Genomic DNA, 25,043 nt, shown 5'->3' on the forward strand with positions numbered 1-25,043 from the left:
TAAAAGTGAAGTGCAGAAGTGCAGTGATACCCCTTGTGTAGTGAGGGTGCGTCAGATCGCCTCGTTTCGCCTCTAGCCGGGACCTCTGCTTGACTCCCAGAACCAGGGAGAGAGCATGTCGAAAGCGAAGGAGGGTTACGAGGAACCCCCACCGATCTGGCGTGCCTTCGGCAGTTTCTGATGAAAATCCCCAGACTGCCTAAGTGCGTGCACGTGCACGAATCCTGAAGGATTGCTTCTCGTCCTCCGAAGCGTCCTCCCCGCGCAGGGTTGGAGCTTTCGGATGGACTCGCGCCCTCTAAATAGAAGCTTTATAGAAGAGGACGCTTCACGTCCTCTCTCTCTCTCTCTCTCTCGTTATGCGTTTCAGTGAGAAGTAAGAAGGCGAACGTCGCCTGACTCGTGTCCGTCTTTCCACCGAGAAATACGTAAAAGAAGTCATAGTAGCAGTAAGCTTTTGAGAGCGGACGCCCAAGCCAGGGGGCGCGCGGGTGCACGCCAAGCGCGCACCAGTGGACGCCGAGCGTGCGCGCCAGTGGACGCCGAGCGCGCTCCAATGGACGCCGAGCGCGCTCCGTGGACGCCGAGCGCCTCCAGTGGACGCCGCGCTCCAGTCGGACGAGGTGCACCAGCGCACGCCAGGTGTGTCGCCTGGCTGAACGTTTCTGTTGAACTCTTCAAGCTCTTGTTTCAGATTTGGGCTTAAAGAATTTTTACCTTCTACCTTCGATGATACCTTCTACCTCACCTGCAAAGAATGTGAAGTAGGCAGTGCTTCGGAGTAAGCTTAAAGTGAACACAACTTCTTCTTTTCGAAACCCAGCAAGACATCGGGTTTCGTGAATTCAAGAGGTCTCTGTCAATTAATATTGCTTTTCGCATAGGTGATGGAGTTAAGGAAAGCTCAAGGGAAGTTCTCGTTTGCTCTACCGCAAGCTTTGCCATTCTACCAATAAATTTAAGTTGCCACTACGCAGTCAAGACTTTGCGATAAGGCAGTTACGGGTTAGGCTCGATGTCCTGCAGTCAGGACTCTCGGCAACGTTCAGTAGGATTCTTGCAAAGGCACTCATCAAAAGTACGCTCTTCAGGAAAGCGCAAGACAGGACTGCCTTTGCCATACTGCCAATAAATTTTAAGCTTTAGCAGGCATTAGTTGTTGATACGGGAGAGGAAGCTGGTTGGAGAGTTTCTTCCTCTTCCCAGGATAATTTTGCCAGCTTTTTAGCCCATCTGAAAGGGCTTTCAGATGATAGATTTGTTAGTTCCTAGTCGGACTACGCTGCCGAATTGAACATCGTCGTTCTACCTGACGTAAGCCCAGTCTCTTAACAGGATTCTTGCCCCTTCCTCGTTTGAGACGGGAATCGGAAATAAAATGCTCGACTTCCTGGATTACGTTTTGTCAATTCAGTGACTTTCCCCCATTGACAATATACTATCGTTTTGTCAAGTAAGTGGTATCCCCTCATTTGACAAAATATCTCTTTGTCCCGTAAATGGGTTAGTTCTCATTGACAAACATCTCATTAACTTGATATTGCGTAAGCGAATAAGCTCTTATTGACAAGATTCGGAAGAGCTCTCATTCGTCATTCGCAGACTCGTACAAGAAATAGACTTGTAGATACGTCAATGAACGCTTATGTCCAATAACATAAGAAGCTTGAGCTGACTGCTTCGATTCTCCTAAGTTTTGTTCATGAAACTTGCCTGTCATATAGTATGTAGCTGTATTTCCGAATTCAGCTATAGTATATGTTCTGCCAGGTAAGTTATGAACAACTTTATTGTGATATAATTTCATATTTTGCCTTGCGTTATTTTATTTCTGGTTGGTTCAAGTCATATACGCTTGCTGTAGTTACCTCTTCGGATGGCAACCGAGAGGTCTATGGTCCATTTTAAGGACATTTAATCGTTACTCCCTGCAGCCTTCCAGGAGTTTCCGATTTATCTTTTACCGTTGTATGGTAGTGTTCTGACGACACAAACGCATCTATATATTTAGCGTTTTCTGTGTTTCGCTTAAATATACCAGCTTAGAGAGTCTCTTTATGCTAAAAATAACGGACCTTTTTCTTCATAGAATAGGGTAGCTGGCAACCCAGGCATAAAGTTAAGAGACGAAACGTGACGGAACGATCGTAAGCTGCTGCTGTCACTGTCCTCTGACTCCTCTCCTCCAGTCAAACACGACCAGTACCAAACTCGTTCGCTGTCATGCGCTGTAGGTTAAGTCCCCTCTCTCTCCTGCGGGATTGACTGACTAACCGTATCTCTGTGCTGGCAGTTACGTCTCTCTCTCTCCTACGGGATTGACTGACGAACTGTATCTCTGCCCTACAATCACGGACTTTAGCCTAAGATTGAGGGGATTTCTTACATGAATGAATAAACATTGCATTCGTTTGGCCTTAATATGTTCTACAGAGATATCTTACTCCTTTCGGTGCTCGTTACCGCACGGTATAGGACTACGAGTCTACACAACATTGCACTATTATATGCTCTCTTGCTTAGGCAAAGCGCAGCCTTATTAGGGAAGTAAACATACTGTGTGAGGGAATGGATGAGCTTGCTGGGGTACCATTTCCTTCCTAAAGAAGTTTGTTTCCCTGAATAGACTGCAATTCAGACCTCTACAGTTTTTTCCTACCGGGAAACTGAAATTTTATTAAAGATCTAGGAATGATTCTGAACATCTCTCGGTGCGTTAAGTATCTCTTGAGGTGATAGAAAGAAGGTGCCGGACATCTGGAGAGGGTTTCAGATGTCCTGGATCATAATCTGAAAGAAGTGGAAGCAATTCAGTTGTCCCTCCAGTCCTCGAAACGAGTTTTGGAACCATGGTCCATATCAACTCTGATCTTCCACAGCTCTCTCATATCTTAGGAAGTATCTTCTCTCGGTCCCGGTTCGGGTTTACGAGAAAGAGCCTATTATAACAACAGGCGTAGTAAGAATGGAACGATCCTCTAGAGGTTCGTTACAGGATTGCAAAAGTCCGTTCGAATCGTCTCGATCGAAGGCAGCAACTACTGACTTCCGAGTGGAATCTTTCTTTAGAAGTATGTTGAGAGTTGTGGAGACTTTAGGGACGTCCTTTCATTCATCTCTTCGCTAGGTTGAGGACGAAGAGGCTTCTTCTTCTCTGCTCCCTTTTTCTCGATCCGGGAGCGTAACATTAAACGCCATCCTATGATATTGAACGGGGATGGATGTTTTAGTCTCTTTTCCCCTTTTTCAATCACTTAGGAAATGTAATAAGATGATTTATATCATCACAGGGAGCGACAATGACGCTAATCGCCCCATGTTGGCCTTCAAGACCCTAGATTCACAGAGGTCACGTCCTTCCAAGGACCTTTTACCGAGAGAGTCAGTCTCCTTTAACACGAAAGGTACCTATAACCTCTCCGCTCTGAGTCTGACTCTACGTTCAGACTATCGAGATGTTGACAGCATAAGATTGCAGTCTTCCCTTTCCGTTTGAAGAATGGGAATAAGCTGGCAGTCACAACTATTAAAGAATACGCAAATATGTTGTTGACGGCCTTTGGGCTCAGAGATTTGCTTCTGTCAAACAACAAACCAAAGCCCTTCACCGGATCTTTTGAGTTTCTGTGAAATCTCGAAACTCGCTCACCATCTACTTTTTGTCTCACCTGTTTTCTCGGAGTCAGACACTCGTGCGAGATCAGGAGACATATAGTAGCCCTGAGTTTCTTGTTGACGAAGTCGGTTGCGTTTATACACCCCCGATGATCGTTTAACATGAGACCAGGTTGGACTGTCAGGCATTCGTCCTTCGGGACTGAATCGCCTTTTTGCTCCTCGCTCCTTTCTCCTGGCACCAGAAGCTCGAGTCAGGAGTGGCTCAGGAGTTGATTCGCTAACGACGTTGGGTTGCGTTGATACACCCCCCAAGGTTTGCTTAGCTTGAATCGCCCAGGCGCAGTCCAAACACTCATCCTTCAGCGAAGAATAGTGCCTTATGGTCTTCAGGGTACAGCCTTGCTGTCCTTGATTCGTCTGACTGGTCAACTGGTCGGTCACCTGACGTTAGTACAGACGGACTGACTGTGCATGTCCAGATCGAAGCTTTCAATATGGAACTTAGACATAGTCTGAAGTTCTTGATGTCAAAGCATTCGAACATCTCCTACCTGTTAACTTCTTGCATGTGATCAGGAAGGCATTTTTCTAACCACCCTAGATACGACAAAGAAGGTTAGTGAGATTTTAAGCCATCGTCACAAGTTTTGGCTTTAGAGAACACAAGGCGGTGTGCTCTCTAAGCTTTTCGTTATGGCCTAAGAATGGAAACCCAAAGTTTTGTCCTTGGGCCAGGAGCTTGGAAGCAAGGATGGCACAAGTTAGTGGGCAGGAGCCAGAGAGAGTCCTGTGCCCTGTCAGGTCTCTCAAGTTTTTATCTACATAAAACTCAAGAAAGTCGAAGTCGTACGGCAATCTGCAGTGTTCCGAAAAGACCAGACTTGCCCATAGTCGAAGAACACCCTGGCTTTATTGTTAAGGAGGTCTTTCAAAAAAGCTCCTTCTTTGTGTTTGCACAAAGATTTGAAATCTTTTGATTTGAATGCTCACGAGGGGGTGAGGGCGCGGCCTCGGAAGCATTTCAACAGAGCATGGCACTCAGCAACATCCTGAGTACCATGTTTTAGCGAAGCAACTCTGTGTTCAATTCACATCCCTGCGAGATGTGAAGATGGCATATGAGATCTGCTGCTCGCTAGGGCCATACGTTGTCTGCGACACAATCTTGGGGGCAAGAAGTACCACTCATCCTATCCTGTAGAAAATGGTTAGGAAGAGCTCTTAATTTAGTAGTTGAGTCGCCGACAACGGTGACTTCTTAACTCTTAAGCCTTAGTTAACACACCTTACTTTGGCTAGGTGGGTCAGGTGGTGATATATATATATATATATTTATTTTAGTTCTTAGCCCTCATGGTATGGTCAATATGGTCTAGTCACGTCGTGGTCTCGCCCCTGTTGACAGATCATCTGGAGTGCACCAGCTATATAGGTCTCTACCTCGCTGCAACTCTAGTAGCACAAGCAGACTTACGCTGGCAGTAACCACGAAGTCAGCTATGCTAACAGGTAAGGAATCAAGATATCAATTATCTGCATATCTATGTTCCTAAAATCTTCTATTCTGTCTACTCCCACCACCAAAGGTGGGATTCAGCTATATATATATCTGACAGGTAAGTTTTTTCTGATACAAAATGATATTGTAATGATACAATTAAGTTTGTCATACTTACCTGGCAGATATATATCAAGTACCCACCCACCTCCCCTCAGGAGACAGTGGAAATAAAAAGTTATGAATAGAAAATGGGAATGATTCCTGATACCCGCCTCCCAGCGGCGGGAATGGGTACTAACCACCTGACTCCCACTGCGTGTGTCGTAAGTGTTTAAATTTCTGTCGGATTCGGAAAAATACAGCTATATATATATCTGCCAGGTAAGTATGAACAAACTTAATTGTATCATTACAATATCATATTGGATCAGTTTTATATCATTTTAACCCTTTCGCTGCGGATTTAGAAATACGTACGTTTCACAGCTTTGTGCACATTTTCAATGAAAAATTGAAAATGTATAAAATTTACTGAAACCAATTTTTGTGCTCTAGAACCATTGTATTTTCAGTATTTCACAATATTTTCCTTGGATTATATTCATTTTCTGACTTAAATTATTTGATAAAAGGGTAAAAATGAAGAAAAATGGCACAAATTCTTTTTCTTAGATGACTTTATTAATTTCACCAATAATCCTCTAGCAAATTCATCAATGTGTCACACATTTATTTTCCACATTGGCTACGTTTTTTGTACACTTTTAAGGTATGATATGTCTCAAAACATGGAATGATACAAAAAGGTGGTTTTTTGCTTTCTCTTACATTCTCCTTTACCTTTCTTCAAGCAATTCTTTTTGGCAAGATAGAGCATACAATACATTGGGGTTTGTGGTTTTTGTCAACATACTGTGCTGGAAATGCCTTTCAGTTAGTCTAGATTCCATAGGAGTTTGAATACATCAATCGCTAATTTGCGGTTTTTTTTGACTACGTTTTTTGGAAGAGAGGGCAGGCGGTGGCGGACAAGAACGAACTTGAAAAAACATCCTTTGATAATGTGAAGGGCAGTTTCAAAAGCTGCCTTTGTGTCATTTAAGTGCAGAAATAAAAGTACCCTATATATATTAAATTTTCATGCACATTTTAAACACAAAAGCATGAACATAAATTGACACATCAATCGCTAAATTTGCACTTTTTTAAGTCAATATTTTTGGAAGAGCAGCAGGCAGTGGCATAGAACAGTGTCATGGGCATATAGTTTACCCTAATACCTATGTAATAACTCTAAATAAAATTTTTTAATATCATTTGCATAACCTTTATGGTCTGAACGGTATTTCTACAAATGTATGTATGTACTTGTTAGACAACGGCGCTTGCGGCGCTGTTAACCTAAAATTGCGCTGTAAAAATACCTTAAAATACCTTATTTTTTCATGAATATTTTTGACGACAGCCGTAAAACCGATTCGATGCTAAGAGATTGCGCTGCTAACCGCGGGCCGCCTGTATTTTGTTAGTCCAAACTCAAGAAAACCCCACTAAAAATGCTCTCATCTGGGTTTTTTTAATATTTTTGTCACAAAGTTAATTTAGTCATGAAATTGATATGAAAATACAGTAAATTGTGGATATTTTTCACAGAAAAATAACGCGAATTTCCCTTGAATAATGGGTACATATGGTCTATAGAGAAATCTTTGAATATATGAGTCTGCTAATCTTGAGAGGCAAATAAGGGGGAGTTCCACTGTATAATTGTAAAGACTACTTAGCAATGTTATGTCAGAAGTTTTCTTGTCCATCGCATTAAGGTTAACTACAGTAGTATGCACTTATTACATTATTAAATAAACTAACATGTTAAAGTTGTAGTTTAATAATAGATGAAAATCTATCAAGAACAAGGGCCATGGCCTGCTTAATCAAAGTGGAGACCTGACTCAGTGGTCTAGTTAAACTATTTGTATACAAGTACGTATCTGACTAATGATAAGGCATAGAGTATATACTGTATAGAATATACTTTATAGACTTCATGAACATCATAAATCTTTGGTCTGGTTATCACTGTCATATTCTAATCAAGAGTGTAGCAGTCACTTCTCCCTTAATCCTTGATGTTTTCATTTTTTATTTCTGCCCTTTCAATATGTGTCTTTGTCCCAAATTCCCAGAGGTAATAGGGATGTCGTACAACCTCCAAGGCCTTTTTGTCCCTTGTTTTCTCTTATATGAGAGATGAGGCTAAATTAAACATAATTTCATCCTGTGGAAATCCCGATACTTTTGACGATGAATCAATGGAAGAAAAGGAAGGAGACAGTGGTACAACAGAGGCAGAGAGACGCTTCTGGAAGTTTAGGGGGAAGCTGGACGACTCCAAACAAGGAGGCAAAAAAACCCTCCCAAGAAGAACCAGTAGAAACTCTATGATGCTCCCTCTTCTTGTAAGATACCTTCCACTGCGACTTAGACCAGAAACGACATTCCGTGCAAGGATTAGAAATGCCTGGGCACAATCACTGACAAGGTCTAGAAGAGTTGGTGGACTCCATGATACAAAACAATCACACACACTCACACTGAAATAAAAAAAACAAGGACAAACAAAGAAACCGGCTGAGGAGGAGAGCATCATGAGGTTCTATGCCTGGTCGGTGACCAGCTTCCACCTCGTATAAGCATGAGTTGCCAGATGCCACAGATTCCTTGCTGTACAGTCTTTGATTGTTTTTAACTCGTTTCCAGCTGGCAAAAGATTATCCAATTGTTAAGACCTCAGGTTTGTTAGCTATGGAAAGTAGAAATAAATTAAAAAATGTCATATTTTGGATATTGAAAATCACTTATACATTTTATAATTTGCAGTGTTAAAGGGCTGTTGTGATACCATCTGTTAAAGTGGCAATATAATACTGTACAGTGCGTCCTCGACATACAGTGCGGGATCCGTTCCAATGCTGCGCTGTAAGTTGATTTCCGCCATAAGCTGGTTTTTTTCACCATTAACAGCACTTTAAAAGCGCTCCATAAGTTGAGTTATGGTGCCTTAACTTGATGGATCAAGTTACAGCACTGTAAGCACTGTTAACTTGAAGGTCAATAGTGCTTGCAGGGCCATAACTTGATGCAACATAAAGTTACGTGCTGTAAAGCGCAATTAACGGCATTGAAAAAGTTCCGTAAGATTGAATCACTGTAAGTTGGTGGCGCTGTAAGTTGAGGACACTGTATGCTAAATTTACCACTTTCTTTTATAGTTTCCCCTCGAATTCCTTTCCAGTCACCACAAACTTGTATTGCTGATGCTGATTTTCATTCCTCTCCTCTCTATTTCCCTCTCCATAATATGAAATTTCTTGACCATTTCTGATTCTGCTCTATAAACAACACCAGTTCAGCTGGATATAATATGGCAGTAGTCAACATTTTTCCAATGATAAGAATGTAACTGACTGGTAATTTTTTTTATAGTAAGGAGCCTCAGCTTCAAGGTAAAACTGCAAATTCCCTGGAGAAACATAGAAGTCTGAGGCAACTTGGCTCCCGATGCAGTGATGATACACTTAGTTTAAGAAGTGGACAGAGTTCAAGATGTAATCGAGGTCCACTGAGACGATCTCCAAGAAAGCATTTTCAACAAAGGTAAAATTATTTTGCTATGTATTTTATAACTTGAGTTATTTTAGTATTAGGCCTGTTTTTGAAGTGTATATTATTTTTTATTATATTTTGCTCTGTTGCTACCAAACAGGTATTTTTCAATACTACTTTAATTTTACTAGGAGTAAGATATGAAAGTACATTGTATATTTAATTTACTTCAGTGTCAGTAATAAATGAAGTACATTGTATATTTAATTTACTTAAGTGTCAGTAATAAATTACAGACTTCATTTTGAATGCAAGCTTTACTAAATTGTTAAAGATAGACCTTGCTGATCAGTTTTTAAACTATGGAAGTGATATGGGAGACCCTTGCCAGTGGGAATCCTGGCTCACCAGCAAAATGATTCTGCTTTTTCAACTCTTGTTTGTGTCTCCCCTTGTTCCTTGTTTTCACCCTTAGTAATTTTCAAGTAATTTTCAAGTTGTTTTATTTGACTGTTATGAAAATTACTCATCATTATTATCAATATGCAGCGCAATGGAATTAAATGTGATACCTGATATTTACATGGTCTTTTACATGTTGATTGGACAAGTCACCCAACTAAGTAGTATTAGTATTTCATTCTACGTATACTCTACATACTGTGTTTGTTTATGTATATGATTGCACAATTGTTGATGTAGGTTTAGATGTGAGACTTTTGCAATTGTTCCTATGTTATACAAACCATCGGTCCTTTACATAAGGAATTACTTTCACCGCAGCTGGAAACTCGTTCGTAAGACTCTAATAACAAGGAAGTTAGGCAGTAACTGCTTGTCCGATAGTCGGGAGTCCTGCCTGACTGGACGTAAACATTCCACTTTGCTTTCGATTCCTGTCGTGTGCAGACGTTCTCTCTGCCCGCCTCTGTCGTGAGATCTTTATAAACTTTCTTTTTGATTGTTACAATTGTGATTGTTTTGTGTTTGTAAATTGATAATGCAAACCCACGAATCAGATAAGCCCTCTCGCCCCCCGTCTACGTGGCGATTGTGCCCTGGAGTAGGGGACAGGAAATATGGAGCGTTTCGCTCGAGTATTGATGTAGACTCTCACGCCCTTTATGTGAGGTGCTGAGGCATGAGTGTGAAGAACTAATACATGTGATGTTTGTATCTCTTGGTTGGAAGAACAGTGGGAGAGACACGAGGGAAGGAAGAAGCAGCGTACGTCTTCCAAGGCGTCGTTGGAGGGTTCTACTTAAACTTCCTTGGTCACTGATACGTCGTCTTCTTTCCTCCCTTCAAGTAAACTCCCCCGTCTCGCTCTCTCCCCTTCGGGGGACATCTCTCCCTCCTCTTCTTCTCTCGACGCGTTGAGTGCAGAAGATGGAGGGAGGCATGCTGACTTGGAGTTGTCCTGGGGGACTTCTGTTTGCTCAGGAGGGGATCCTTCTCCTTCTGGGCGAACAGGAACTCCCCCCATTAACCCGACTTTTGCTCCCTTGGGTATGTCTGACTCCACGGATGGGGATCTGCGGCAGGTATGGCGTACCCTGAATCTGCCTGGAACTCCTCTTCAGGGACTGTTGAGCCATCTTGCAGCAGCTACAGTGTCTCATGGGATTGAGTCAAGGACGACCACGACCATTTCAACGCCTGAGTGTGCGGCACCACCTCATCTGGTGTATACCCAGCATGTAACATCGGTCACTCCATCTGCTGCGGTTGCACCGGTGCTGCATACTTCAAGGGTGGAATATTTCCCACCTTCTCCTCCAGGCTATGCTGTCCTCACTCCCCCTCCTGATTTTGAGTGCCCAAAGAGCTTGCCCCTGGACTTCCCTCCTGTTTCTGTTGCCATGCCTATCGCCCCTGTTCCTGCCCGTGGGATTGCTGCTGTAGCGTCAGTTCCTCTGTCCCAGGCCGTGCTGGAGCCTGCTGCTTCGGCAGCCGCTGCAACTCCATCCTGGGTGGTAGATCTTTGTGCTGTTCTGAGGAAGCTGGCAAAGAAGAAGTCTAAAAAGAAGGGGAAGGTGCCGTTGTCATTGTCGCCTTCATCTTCGTCGTCTGCCACCTCCTCCACTTCTTCTGAGGCTGCCCAGCTGAAGAAGAAGGTGGTCTCGCCGTGGCCCCCCCCTACACCAAGAAGTCTCGTTCAGGGACTTCTAAGGACCTGTCTCATTGTTCCAGTGAGACAGGTGGGCCTTCTGTTCCTTTGGGAATGGGAACTGCCTCACCGTCCCCAGGGACGAGCAGGGTGGGGACCGCAGAGGTACCAGCTGTTGCTGGTACTTCTGCTCCTGGCTCTCAAGGTTCTGCCTCTGGACTGGGAACCGTCCCGGGTACTCGTGAGCAAGTTTCACTGAGTGTACGGTTACCTATCAGTGAACGTGCAGCTAGGGTTCATGGAGCTGAGTACGCTCACTGTCAGGACTCTGGCACGAGGCGGAAGGGAGGTGAGAGTTACCCAGGTGTTTTTCGCCTAGCTGGTGATCATTCCTGTAACAATCATCCGGTTCCCAGGGTAGATGTGACGGTCCCACGGGACTGTACACGAGGTGAGACCGTGGGGAGGTCCCCCCAGTCTCCGGGAACAGCTTCAGGTGCTTCTGGGACTGTGATGTGTCGAGAGGACGGTGCTTGCTCCCATCATGTTGGTGGGCATTACCCGTCACACGACAGTCGATCACACCAGCGTGATCGGACAGTCCGGCCAGCCAGTAGCGGTTCCCCTGATGCAAGAGATTGACGCTACCATCCTCGGACCAGTGCTTCTCCACAGGGAGAATGCTCATCTAGACCTGCAGACTGGTCAACACCGCGGGTTGGTGATCGCCTGCAGTCCTCTCCGTCTACCAGTTCTGCTGGTAGATAAGGCAGGAGTGTCAGATCTGCCTCACCTGTCCCTTCAACTTCCTCAAGATACTCCGGGAAGAGCGAGGTGACTAGGGGGTACCATGAGGAGTGTGCTCCTCACAGTCCATCCATTAGAGCATATGTGCCTGGTTTGGTCTTAGGACCAAGGGGTATATGCTCAAGTTGGCGTTTTCGAGGGAGATCAACCAGGGGGCGGGGTCTGGATTGAAGGTCGGGAGGGACTCGGCCTGGATGGATCTGATGGTCCGTCACCTCAGGACACGGTCACTCCAGAGATACAGAGGTCTTTTGCGGAGGTCATTGCACAATGACCTCGGGGAAGGATCAATGGTTGCCCCCTCTGACCGCCCCTCCCGGTTAGAGTCGTTCTGGGGGCCTAAGAAGGAACCAAGAGCTTCTATAGGGGTTCCATGATCCTCCTTGGCTGACAGTGTGCTGAACCAGGTGAACGGTCTTGTCCAGGGACAAGGGGTTTCGCTTAGGTCCAGCAGGTCGGACAAGCTGCTTCCCCCTCCTCTGCCTCATCAGCGGCATTTCTACGTGCCTTCGGAGAACCTTTTTCCAACCAAACAGGTTGACCCAGAGTTAGCTCATCTGACTCCTGGCTTGCCTCCACAACACCTGCTGTCCGAGAATCTCTGGTTCACGCAGCAAGAGGCAGCTGCCTTGGAGTCTACCACTATAGCAGCCTTCCAGGCCATCTCCTGGCTGGATCTGTGGTCCCTCACAGTATCCAAAGTCGCTGCGCAGCTTCTTTGGGATGGTAGCTTCTGAAGAAAAGACTGTTTTCGGGAGACTTTGTCAGTCTGGGGGCAGGGCTATTTCCTACCTGGCCCGCAAGACTGGCAACCTGTGGGCTAACCTGGTACTTAGGAGGAGGGATGCTGTCCTGAATCAAGTATCCAAGTCGGCTGGCCCGGAGTTGTTATTGGGTCTTAAGGAATGGACCGTTGCTGGGATCCTCCTCTCTCTTCCCTAGAGCGATGGTGGATGCTGAGGTGGAGAAACGGAGAGCTGAAGACAGTGACCGTTTAGTACACCAAGCAGTTACAAAGACATCTGGGCCGTCTCATTCAACTGCAGCTAGGCCTCAGAGCCAAGCTAACTCTTCCTGTACCCCCAAGACCTCTGCTACATTGAAGGGGGCGCTGGGAAAGACCCAGCCTTCTTCTTTCGCTTCGAGAGATGAGTGTCAGCTATCCTCCTCTCACAAGAAGGGAGGTTGGGAAGAAGGGGAGACCCTAGGGAAGGCGTTCCCCCTCACCAGCTGCCAAAAGTTGGGGGTGGCCTGGCGAGCCATTGGGCAACGTGGCAGTGCTACGGAACCGAGACCTGGGTAGTAGATGTCCTTCGGGAGGGATATCTTCTCCCCTTCGAGTTGAGGCCACTTCTCACCCGGTCCATCACCAGACGTACATTCCCGGTTCGGCCAGGGATGTAGCACTCAAGGAAGAAGTGCAGACTATGCTGAGCAAGGGAGCTGTGGAAATGGTGCGAGAACCATCACCGGGTTTCTACAGCTGGCTTTTCCTAGGGAAGAAGTCTAGGGGGGCTGAGACCAGTGATAGATCTCTCTCCTTTGAAATGATTTGTTCACCAGACTCGGTTCACAATGGAAATGGCATGGTCCATGCTTGATTCCATGAGGGAGAACAATTTCATGCTTCCGCTGGACCTGAAGGATGCTTATTTTCAAATAGTACCCATCCATTGGTCCTCCAGGAAGTAAGTACGCTTTATCCTCGACGGGACGGTGTTCCAATTCCGGGCACTTTGTTTTGGACTCTTGACCGCCCTTCATGTGTTCATGCGAGTGTTCACACTGGTGTCAGCTTGGGCCCATTTGGTCGGTATGAGTCTTTTGAGGTATCTCAACAATTGGTTGGTACTGGCGAGCTCTCGCTCACAGTTGCTACAGGACAGAAATTGCCTCCTTGAATTTTGTCGTGATCTGGGGATTGTAATAAATTTCGAGAAGTCGGATCTCTCCCCCAAGCAGAGGATAAAGTACTTGGGCATGCTGATCGACACTGTAGCAGCACGAGTTTTCCCCGCAGACTCGAGGATCAGCAGGTTCAGGCAGGCAGCTCAACGATTTTTGTCACAACAGGAACAACCAGCTCAGCTTTGGCAAGTCATGATCGGTCACCTGTCGTCCCTAGAGAAGTTAGTCCCTCATGGGCATCTTCACCTGCGGTCTCTGCAGTGTTGGTCATAGGCTCAGGATCCACAATCCTTCCTAGTTCCTCTCACGGAGGAAGTGAGGGAGAATTTAGCCTGGTGGCTAAGACGACAGGAACCTCTTAACCCTCTTACGCCGAAGCCCTAAAAATCAAAACCTCTCCCGTATGCCGGGACGTGTTTGGAGTGAGAAGGAAAGCAAAAAATTTTTTTTTTTTTTTCAAAAAATCACAGCACGCTTAGTTTTGAAGATTAAGAGTTCATTTTTGGCTCATTTTTTTGCCATTGCGTGAAGTTTAGTATGCAACCATCAGAAATGAAAAAAAATATCATTATCATGTTAATAATGTGATACAGTGGTACCTCGACATACGAAAGGCTCAACTTACGAAAAACTTGAGATACGAAAGCAAATACGAAAAGTTTTCAAGATACGAAAGGTTGTTGCTGTAAAGTCCCGAGATTCGCCCGGACCACCGAGAACAATTTTAAAACTCCCGCGCCGCCAGCTGAGTAAACTCCGCCACCATCCTCCCGCTCTCCCATTGGTTCTGATGCTAGTCACCCCATGAGATCCTGCTCTCCTATTGGTCAGCATCTACCCCTTGTGCTTTAAGTATTCTATTGTTAAAGGATGCTGTAAATTGAAAAACTTATTCATGCAACGCATTTAATAAAAAAAAAAAAAAAACATTAGGTAAAGATAGAATAAAGAATAGAAATTAATGGTTATTATACTGTTTGGTAGTTTCAGTAGTTGAAGAGCGATAATGAAAATTTATGGCTTACTGTGTAAAGTGATTGCTTGGCGATCGTTCGATACTCGTAAGTGCTGGATGTAAACAGAAGTTTGGAAGCTTTTTTTTTGTTTGTTTATTATAGTTAATGGTTAGTTAATAATTATTTGAAATTAGTACATGCAATACATTTAATAAAAAAAATTGTGAATTAGATATCATAAAATATAAAATAAATGAGTCTGCTTCTGCTTTAATATTACTACGTTACGTATATGTTTCATTATAGCTGTCAGTAACTCGGTATCGCCATTAGGTAAAGATAGAATAAAGAATAGAAATGAATGGTTATTATACTGTTTGGTAGTTTCATTAGTTGAAGAGAGATACTAATGAAAATTTATGGCTTACTGTGTTCTAGGAAAAATGATTGCTTGGCTTTCGTTTGGTACTCGTAAGACGGTAAGAGCTGAATGTAAACAATCGATTGGAAGGTTTTTTTTTTTTTTTGTATTATAGTTAATGATTAATTAATAATTATTTGAAATGAGTACATACTGATTATTTATACATTTTATTGGCATATTCTAAGCTTTTAGCTTCTTGGGTTTAGATGTCAGAATCATAGACTAGGCTACAGTAGCAACCGCTAACATAGGCTAGGCTTATTGCTAAGGGACATATGCTAAAGTCCTAATATATGCAGTAAAAATGGGGTTGAACATTACATGCAGTTGAATATTACTCAAGTATGTACAGTATTTTGCCTTTATGGAGTCATATTTCTTCCATCGGATCGGCGTCGTAACCCTAAAACATGTGTTTTAGGCCTGGAAATATAATTTACTCGGGTGTTATTGGAGGGCTTGGAACGGATTAGCCATTTTACATGTAAAATGTGGTCCAAGATATGAAAACCTCATGATACGAAGGCCGCCTCGGAACGGATTAATTTTGTATCTCGAGGTACTACTGTATATGGTAGCGAAAAAAAAAATGTTCATACATAATTGTATTCAAATCGCGCTGTGCGAAAAACAGTTAAAGCTAACGAGTTACTTTTTTTTTTTTCGTTGTATTGTACACTAAATTGCAATCATTTTGATATATAATACATTGTAAAACGATAAAAGTGACAGAAAAAATATTATCACAAAATGATGCACGAATTCGTAACCCGCGGATGTAAAAAAATGTTTTTTTCAAAAATTTACCGTAAATAAATATTGTTATAGAGAGTTCCAATTTGTTTCAAAATGAAGAAAAATGATTGAATATTACAATAATGTAAGAGTTTTAGATTAGAATTGCAGATTTTGACCATTTCGGATGAGTTAAAGTTGACCAAATGTCAAAATTTTTATATATATATTTTTTTATATGCAAATATTTTGGAAATGAGAAAAGCTACAACCTTCAATTATTTTTTGTTGTATTTTTCATGAAGTTGCGCACATTTTCATATATGAAACTCTATAAAACGGCTAATATGAAAAGGAACAAATATGAGGATAATGCGACGTACGCATTTCGGAGATTTTCGGCCGCGAATCGGCGCGCGGAGGGAAAGTAAGTTATTTTTAAAAATTCACCATAAATCTAAATATTGTGCTAGACACTTCGAATTTGTTTCAAAATTAAGATAAATGACTCTATATTACTAGATTGTAAGAGTTTTAGCTTACAATTGCGTTTTTCAACTATTTCGGTAGAGTCAAAGTTGACCGAACGTGGTTTTTTTTTCTATTTATCGTGATTTATATGCAAATATTACAAAAAAGAGAAAAACTACAACCTTCAATCATTTATTGATGTACTCATCATAAAATTGCGCACATTTTCACATATAAAACTTTATGTAACGGCTAATTTTAAATGGTGCAAGCATTTCGACAATCGCACAAAAAAATTTCTGATTTTTTCCAAAGAGTTACTGTGCGGACGTAAGGGAAAATTTTTTTTTTTTCATAAATTCACTATAAATTGAAATATTGTGCTAGAGACTTCCAATTCGTTGCAAAATGAAGGTAAATGATTGAATATTACTAGAATATAAGAGTTTTAGCTTACAATTGCGTTTTTCGACCATTTCGGTTGAGTCAAAGTTGACTGAAGGTTGAAATTTTTGCACTTATTGTTATTTATATGAAAATATTTCAAAACTGATAAAAGCTACAACCATGGGTTGTTTTTGGTTGTATTGTGCATGAAATTGCACACATTTCCATATATAAAACTTTATGTAACGGCAAATTTAAAATGGTGCAAACATTAGGACAATCGCACGAAAAAATTTATCGGAAGAGTTACCGCGCGGACGCAAGGAAAATGTTTTTTCATAAATTCACCATAAATCGAAATATTGTGCTAGAGACGTCCAATTTGTTGCCAAATGAAGGCAAAATATTGAATATTACTAGAGTATAAGAGTTTTAGCTTACAATTGCGTTTTTTGACCATTTCGGTAGTCAAAGTTGACCGAAGGTTGAAATTTTTGCACTTATCGTTATTTATATGAAAATATTTCAAAACTGATAAAAGCTACAATCATAAGTATTAATTTTTGTATTCTACATGAAATTTTGCACATTTTCATATATAATACTCCATGTAACGGATAATTTAAAATGGTGCAAAAATTATGTCAAAGTGACGAAAGAATTTTTGAGATATGTCTCTGATACTTTTTAGTGCGATAAGAAAGAAATTCGTGCTTGCGCGCCTGCATAATGATTGTAAACAAAACAACGCCTTGATCCGTGAACTTCCAGCATCCCCCAAGGCTCATGATTCAAAAGTTTTTGGCTGGTAGGCCTATAAGTATTTTTCCGCGAATTTAAAAAAAAAACTTTTTTGAGCCGACGTATAATACGTCCAATCGGCATACGGGAGACATTTTGACTCGACGTTTAATACGCCCAATCGGCGTAAGAGGGTTAATAGGAGTGCAGTTGCACACTCCCCCTCCGGAGGTGCTCCTGTTCTCGCACACATTGACCGAGGGTTGGGGCACACACCTGGAGGAGTTGCTGGTTTCAGGTCTGTAGGATCAACACAACGAGCACCTTGACATCAACCTCATGGAACTCGAGGCAGCGTTTCTGGGGATGCAAGAATTTCGGGAACATGTGATGGGACACTATGTGGTGTTGATGAGCAACAACACCACGGTAGTGCCATACGTCAACAAACGGAGGCCTAAGGTCTCTCCCATTGCATCAGTTGACTGTGCAGATGCACCCGCGGCCCACTCAGTGGAGCTGTCAGCCAGGTACATTCCAGGCAAGAGTAATGAAGTGGCAGACAAGCTCAGCCGCCAGAATCAGGTGATTGGGACTGAATGGTCTCTACACCCAGACATGGCAGAGAGACTGTTCAACCTGTGGGGGGCGCCCAGTAATGGATCTATTCGCCACCCAGCACAACAGAAAACTTCCAGTTTTCTTCTCTGTCGTGCTTGACCCATGGGTAGCTGTAGAGGACGCATTCCAACACTCACGAGACAACCTCCAAGTATACACCTTTCCCCCGTTCTGTCTGATTTCCAAGGTGATCAGTAGGGCGCTGGTCACCAGCAACCTTCGGATAATTTTGGTGGCTCCCAAATGGCCTCAGGCCGTTTGGTATCCAGACCTGCTGGCTCTTTTCTCAGAGGCACTGCGAGATTCCCTCATGGCACAACCTGCTGTGCCAGCAACACATGGAACTGTACCATCAGGCAGTACATTCCCTGTCTTCACAGCTGGCAGTTATCCACCATCTCTTTCAAGTGAGAGGTTTTTCTCGCCGAGCAGCAACAGAAATGGCAGGATACCTCAGACAGACCTCTGCAGCGGTATACCAGGGAAAGTGGTCTGTGTTCTGTGGTTGGTGTCGTAGATGGGGTCTCTCCGCTCAGAGCCACTCTTCAGCAGGTAGCAGACTTCCTAGTCTTTCTTCGCCGAGAGAAGCTCCTCTGTTTCGGCAATTAAGGGCTACTTTACCCTTAGTCCTAAAGCTGTAGGGTGTAGATATTTCTTCTCCCATGTAAATATGCCTCCTTATGAGGAGCATCAAGAGGTCTTGCCCACCCAGTGAACTCAGGCCCCCTGAGTGGGATGTGACTTGTCCTAAGGAGTTTGACTCGTGGACCCTATGAGCCTCTCCGAGAGTCATCAGACAGGGATCTAACCCTCAAGACCGTCTTTCTGCTGGCCCTGCATCAGCGAAGAGAGTAGGGGAACTTCATGGTCTATCGTTTGATGTTAAACATTCCAGGGGTTGGGGATCAGTTATGCTCAATTTCATCCCAGATTTCGTACCAAAGACAGAAACCCTCGGTCCCTGACGATGGATTCAAGTCCTTTACGATCCTCTCCCTAGAGGACTTTACTGGTAATGATGCGGAAAAGATGCTACTTTGTCCTGTTAGAGTGCTACAGCGCTATCTGAAGAGAACTAGTCATATCAGGCCTGAGTGTCGACACCTCTTCATTAGCACCGGGGTGACCAAGAAAGAAGTCCAAGAACAATATTTCTCTCTGGCTTCGTGAGGTAATCAGGAAAGCGTACTCCACCGAAAGGGTTTTAGACACTGGTACCTTTCGTCCGAGAGCCCACGAAGTTAGAGGTATTGGTTCTACCCTTGCATTCCGCAAGAACTTGTCGGTATCGCAGGTGCTGAAGGCAGGGGTGTGGTCCAACCAGACCACCTTCACCTCCTTCTACCTTCGAGATATTGCTCACAGGTCCTTGGACACATTTTCCTTGGGACCCATGGTGGCTGCTCAACAAGTTGTGTAGCTTACCCAGCTCCTCTAATGGGACAAGGTTGCCTCTCGTCCTTGTGGTAACTGTATGAATGAAGGGTGAATGAGAGTGTGACTGGCTTCTCTTCCTCCTTTCTTCTTCTCTCTTCCCTCAGGCAGGGAGTGACGGTCTTCACATGCTGGAGAGGGCGACAGATACAGTTAAGCTATGTGACTGAGCTCCATTCTTCCCCTTTCAGTAGGGATAGAAGCACAAATCCGTCCCTTCCTTAACAAGTGGGGAAGTGGACAGCAGTAAGAGACAAACCCAGTACTATATATTTGTCCTCTTGCTTCCGACTATAAGTTCTTGTTTACTATTCATAAGAGGTTACGCAAGACACCCTCTTATGAATTGGTCCAGAGGTCTGCCCATTGCTCTTGCAGTGATCTCACTCCGATCAATTGGACAGAGGCGCTCCCCCCCCTCCCCTTACTCTTACGACCAGAGAGGGAACCTTGGTTGGGCAAATACCAGTCTGTTCACAAGACTCAGATTCCTCCCACCAATCAGTGAGTCTTCCTTATGTTAAGGACCGATGGTTTGTATTATGTGTAGGAACAAATCACAATTTTTGAAAGTAAATTGTATTTTTCCTAACCATACAAACCTGAGGTCCTTTACATGTAGGCCCACCTCATGCCACCCCCTCAATTTCTTCCTGGGCCTAAAGCAAAGTGGAATGTTTATATCCAGTCAGGTGGGACTCCTGACTATCGGACAAGCAGTTACTGGTGAACTACCTTGTCACAAGAAAAGCTTATGACTGAGCTTTCAGCTGCGTAAAGGACCTCAGATTTGTATAGTTAGGAAAAATACAATTTACTTTCAAAAATGTGATTTTGATGTAAATAATAAAAAGTAAAACTGTATTCTCACAAATCACTAAAATGATTAGTAGATTCAGTAAATGTAGGCAAAGTACATGGTCTGTTGACAGTGAGACCGTACTTAACTAAGATTTCTGTTTCCCCAGTCTAAGGGAATTAGGATACATTTCCTTTCTGATTCTCAGGGTGAGTAATAAAAATATACTCTGCCTAAGGGTCCAGGATTGGAGTTTTTTTATTATTGTTTATAAGGTGGCTAAGGTTACTTTTTTTTTTAATAAACTTGAATGATAGGTTACATCATTGAAGGTTAGGCCTTGAATCATCTCAATGAATGTGTGGATCTATACATATACCACTGTGTGAATATTTCAAATGAAGTTTTATTTAAGTCCTAATGAGGATTTTCTTTATTAAACTTAATTTTTTTATTACCTTTTGTATTTTATGTGTGTTGGTAGGCTTAGTCATGAATCCAATATATTTTAGAGTATCAGTTAGTCTGTGTCTTTCTATTTTCCAGTTCCTTAGATGTAAACAGATATTGTATGTTAAGTGCAACTAACCATTAATGAGCGTCTGCCTTGCAATTAATTCAGTTTGAATGGTACACCAGTCATGCAGATGAGCATTAAGGAACTGTAAGGCAAAGGCTTATGTCTTAGAAATTTGTACACTAAGGTTTTGAAAGATTTCCATTGTATATTCTGTAATTCCAAACCCATTCCAAGTTTTATATGAGTATGCACTGTTTGAGAGGAAATGTATTTATGGTTTAGAGAAAGTAAGAGAAAAAAATTAAACCTCAAAAACCTGATTTTAGAAGTTTATTGTAGAAAAGCATTGTGCAGAAATTAATCATTCCAGTTCCTGATAAAAGATATTTCCAATTCTTCTAGATCCCCTTCAAAAAATGCAAACAGTGGAATAAGAGAGAAGAGGTCTTCAGGACATCGAGATTTAATGAAGCCATCAGAGTTATTACAGCCAACAAGATCCAGAGTTCCACCGAGAAATAGTTCCAATCCTTATAATAAAAGTGCACCTAAACCAGCTGATCTAAGTGATTTGCACAAACAGGTAAGCATTTGTTTTATTCCTTTTCTAAACCAATTGATGACTGTTTGCTGAAGTACAGTACATATACAGTAGATGTACTTTAATCTTGATATATATAGGTAGTTTCATGTAGTGAAATACTGTAGATATCTCTTGTAATGTAAATTTACTTCCGTGTCACTGAGTGAAGTAGAAGGCAAAAGAATTATTCCAAAAACTTTATTCACAGATTAAGCTAGAGTACCAATGTATTCTAGCTTAATCTGTGAATGAAGCTGAAAATCAGTAAATTTCAGCGCTTATCGACTCTGATAAGTAATTTTGGGGATGATAAATGGTTAATGGCACCTCTGTTGGGTATGTATTGATGCCAGAAACCGGAAGTCAGTGCATTTTGGTGCCGATGACCAAAAATCGGAGCACTTTGGCGCTGATCACCGGAAATCGGCACATTTTGGTGCCGAAAATGCCTGTACAGGCAGTCCCCAGTTATTGCCCATTGCCTAATGGCGATTCGGCTTTATGGCGCTTGTCACAGTTACAGTTAATGGAGATTTTCACTAATCAGCACCCAGTTGAGATTGGAACCCCCACTGACAACTGGGGACTGCCTGTACTCAAATGTTTTGCATACCAAGTACTACATTGAGGCCACATGACCAAGTGACTTGTATGCAGGCATCTTACACAGACAGAGAAAGGTCTCTCATGTTTGACGAAGTTCTGGGAGAGAATAAGAGAGCATGAAAGGGAACTTCTAGCCTGGAATGGTAGGTACAGGTAGCAGAATTGTTTTATTAGCAGGCTTTTGTTTTAGGACTTTGTCCTCCCTTCCTCAAGACATGAACAAATATCTCCTCTTTTTCCAGATTTGCACATGTCATTTTAAAGTGATTTTTGAGAAAAACACCATTAGAAGTTTTTTAAAACCAGTTCCCTGTGTAATTGCCCAGTTTCCTGTTAGAGAGTATGAGGAGGGGTTAGAGACTGATTTTCAACCTCTTCCCTATTAAGTTTGTCACAAACCTGATTTTACTAGCCTTTTTTATGGTTATGCCTTGAATACCCATTAAAGAGAGAGGGGGGCGTACAAGAACTAAAGGTTGAATGCTTTTGGATATCATACTTTGTAACTCATGTTATTACCTCAGCTTGGCTTGAGCCCTTTGAAGGTATTCATTTATTGTGGATTCCTTTGAGAGGTGGGCTCATGGTGCCTTTAAGAGTGTGACTCCTTCAGATATTGATAATTTTTTCATCACAGATGAAGGCTTGTGATTAGTGTTACGTATATAGCAGCCTTGAGAGAGGCTAGATACGTAAACGGAAGTAATTTAGGGATTTCAAGAGGGAATTGCTTTAACTTACCGTAAGCTGAAAGTTATTATTAAGTTCTTTAGAGGGAAGGTCGCCAGAAAACTCAGCTCGTTACTTAACAACTATTTATTTACTAAAAGGCCCGTGCTGGGCTGGAGAAAAAGTAAATGATGGCTCCGTTGAGCTGTTATAGCTGGTTTTCATACACTTGGGTAATGCACACTTAAGTGGGCAGAGACGGCACGTGACTCATGGAATCTGGAAAAGAATCCCAGATTAAACGAGATAAAAGAAAAAATTACTTCTTGCTTTGATTAATTAATTCTCTAATACTGGGGAGAAGGAAACTTTTAAGGTTTCACTGAAGTATGCAATGACTCCATTGGTCTGGGACGATCACACAAGGGGAAGAAGCATGCGGCCATGAGGCAGTGAGAGGGAACAAAAGGATGAATTCCTTTTGTTGCTGGAAATTGAATTGGGAGAATGAGGATCAAAATTATAATAGGTGATAAGAGAGACTGGCAATATGCTGTTCCGCAAGACGTACCTGGATGTCGTGTTCAGTGTGGACCTTTGAAGAAAATGTGGCTCTTTGTAGAAAAGTATGGGGGCCCCTTTGTCTGAGGCCTGGGTCATCGGCGCGCCACTCACACCCTGGGTAGGCCTAACAGGAAGGCAGGTAATTTGACCTCTGTCCGAGATCACGTCTCGCAGCCGACTGAGACAGAATTCAGTTGGGTTGCTTGGGGGTTGGAGGTCAGCTTAACCCCCCACGATCAAGGCAAATCCTGGAAAACAAGCATACAGCCAGCAGAGGGGTCACAGGAAAGAGAGCTTAAGGTATAGGTCTAAGAAGTACCAATCTGCCTACACCCTTCCCTTTTGAGATACGTCCCTACAGCTGATAAAAGACTCTTTTCCCCCAACTGGGGAACTTCCTATCTCTAGCTGGCGGGTTTTGGGTTTCCCGCGGTTACTAAAAATCAGCTGATATTCTAAAGAAATGGCTGCCGTTTTCCAAATCAAATTATTTAGTTAATTGCGGGGTAGACGAACGATCTATAAACGCCACATTAGTTAAGTTCAACTTCATCCCCAAGCAACAGGTAAAGTACCTAAGCTTACTGACCCTTGGTAGTGGAGAGTACGCATTAATGACTCATCGTATTAATAAGCTTTTGTAGATGCTGGCAATTTTCCTGTCTCAGCAGTAACAGCCTTCGCAGGAGGTTCTAACTTCTTCTGTCCATACTTGATTGATGAGGACTAGTTACAGAGAATTAATGTTTTATTTTTCATTTCTTGGTGGTGGAATTAAGTTCCATCACCTGTAGAACATGTGATTTTGTTCATTGTTCTATTTCTATAACTTCAAGGACTGATATACAGTATTTCTCATTCCTTCTTCTTCATGCATTTCTCTGGTCAAAGTACTGAGAATGGCTCAGCTCCTTTCTCTTGGTTTGGCCCCTTGTTTGCCTGTTCTGTCGAGGAGTACTCTTCCTGTAAATGGATGCTGGGATTCTCCAACAGCTCCTGAGAGATTGAGTTACCTAAAAGGGTACCAAGGAATTTATTTGTTACCCTGTTAGTTTTCCCACAGACATTAATCAAGGGGGAGAATGTATTCTATGTTAGTATTATTGAAGGGGATGCTCAGCAAGTTGCAGACTTCCCTTTTTACCTTGGACAAGTTAGTTCCCTTTCAGTACGTGATGTAAAAGCTGAGTTTTGCCTTTACAATGTTTAGTGATTGGATTATTCCTCTCGTCATCGAGTTATCTGCTCTTTAAGTGTTGAAAAGTCTCTGGGTATCAGGAACATTGGTCGCTAGCGATTTACATTATTAGTGCTTAAAGCTCCGTGAGGCATTTTTCTAGAATATCCTGCTCTTGGTCAGAATCGTTTATCATGAGACAGTGTTACTTCCCTTGCCATATGATTGGGGAAGTCTTTTGGCATGCCATTTTGTTTTTGGCTTCTGGTAGGCCAGAGATTGTTTTCATTCCATCGTCCCTCAGAAGGAATGGTAGCTTGAGTCTTGCCATTTTTGACGAGAGTTTGAGCTTCCTCAATTCTTCCCTCCGAATCTAAGGTGGAGATTGAATGAGTCAAAAGTTATTCACTCCCAGGGTCTAAAGTACCAATAAGGACTAGAATGTTTCCCAGGAAGCCTTTCTTGTGGCTTTGTCTCTGTCATTCTCCTTCATTGCAGAATTCATGACCAATACATGAATTCCTGAGTTCCAGGGTCAGCATCTTTTATTACCTCCCTTCAAGAATTTGTTGGAGGAGTGCAGAAGAGTAGTTTCTGTGTCCAATTTGTGCCTAAATATTACTAAAGAACAACCTACAAGTTCAAATCGCAGTCCAAGTACCTTTTTGTGAATATGGGACATTGCAAGGAGGTGGGATCCAAACAGTATCTCCTTCTGGCTATTAGAGGTAATCTCCAAAGCCTGTAAGTCCTCTGATAGTGTGGAGGACCTCTTACCCATGCACATGCTCACAACATTATGGGCA

The 25,043-nt window shown here is 42.7% G+C and overlaps 2 protein-coding genes across 2 annotated transcripts in view; one reads left to right on the forward strand and one right to left on the reverse strand.

The window, feature by feature from the left end:
* LOC135222279 (uncharacterized) overlaps positions 1–22,472 on the forward strand; it is a 90,560-nt gene extending 68,088 nt beyond the window's left edge. Inside the window, exons 8-9 of the mRNA XM_064260387.1 lie at positions 8,606–8,776; positions 21,041–22,472. Of these exons, the coding sequence (XP_064116457.1) occupies positions 8,606–8,776; positions 21,041–21,272 (403 nt within the window). The 3' untranslated portion in view covers positions 21,273–22,472. The remainder of the gene's footprint in view (positions 1–8,605; positions 8,777–21,040) is intronic.
* LOC135222044 (uncharacterized) overlaps positions 1–25,043 on the reverse strand; it is a 261,893-nt gene that overhangs the window by 73,004 nt on the left and 163,846 nt on the right. The window lies entirely within an intron of this gene.

Source organism: Macrobrachium nipponense, chromosome 3 (assembly GCF_015104395.2).
Source record: "Macrobrachium nipponense isolate FS-2020 chromosome 3, ASM1510439v2, whole genome shotgun sequence".
NCBI classification, from domain to species: Eukaryota; Metazoa; Arthropoda; class Malacostraca; order Decapoda; family Palaemonidae; genus Macrobrachium; species Macrobrachium nipponense.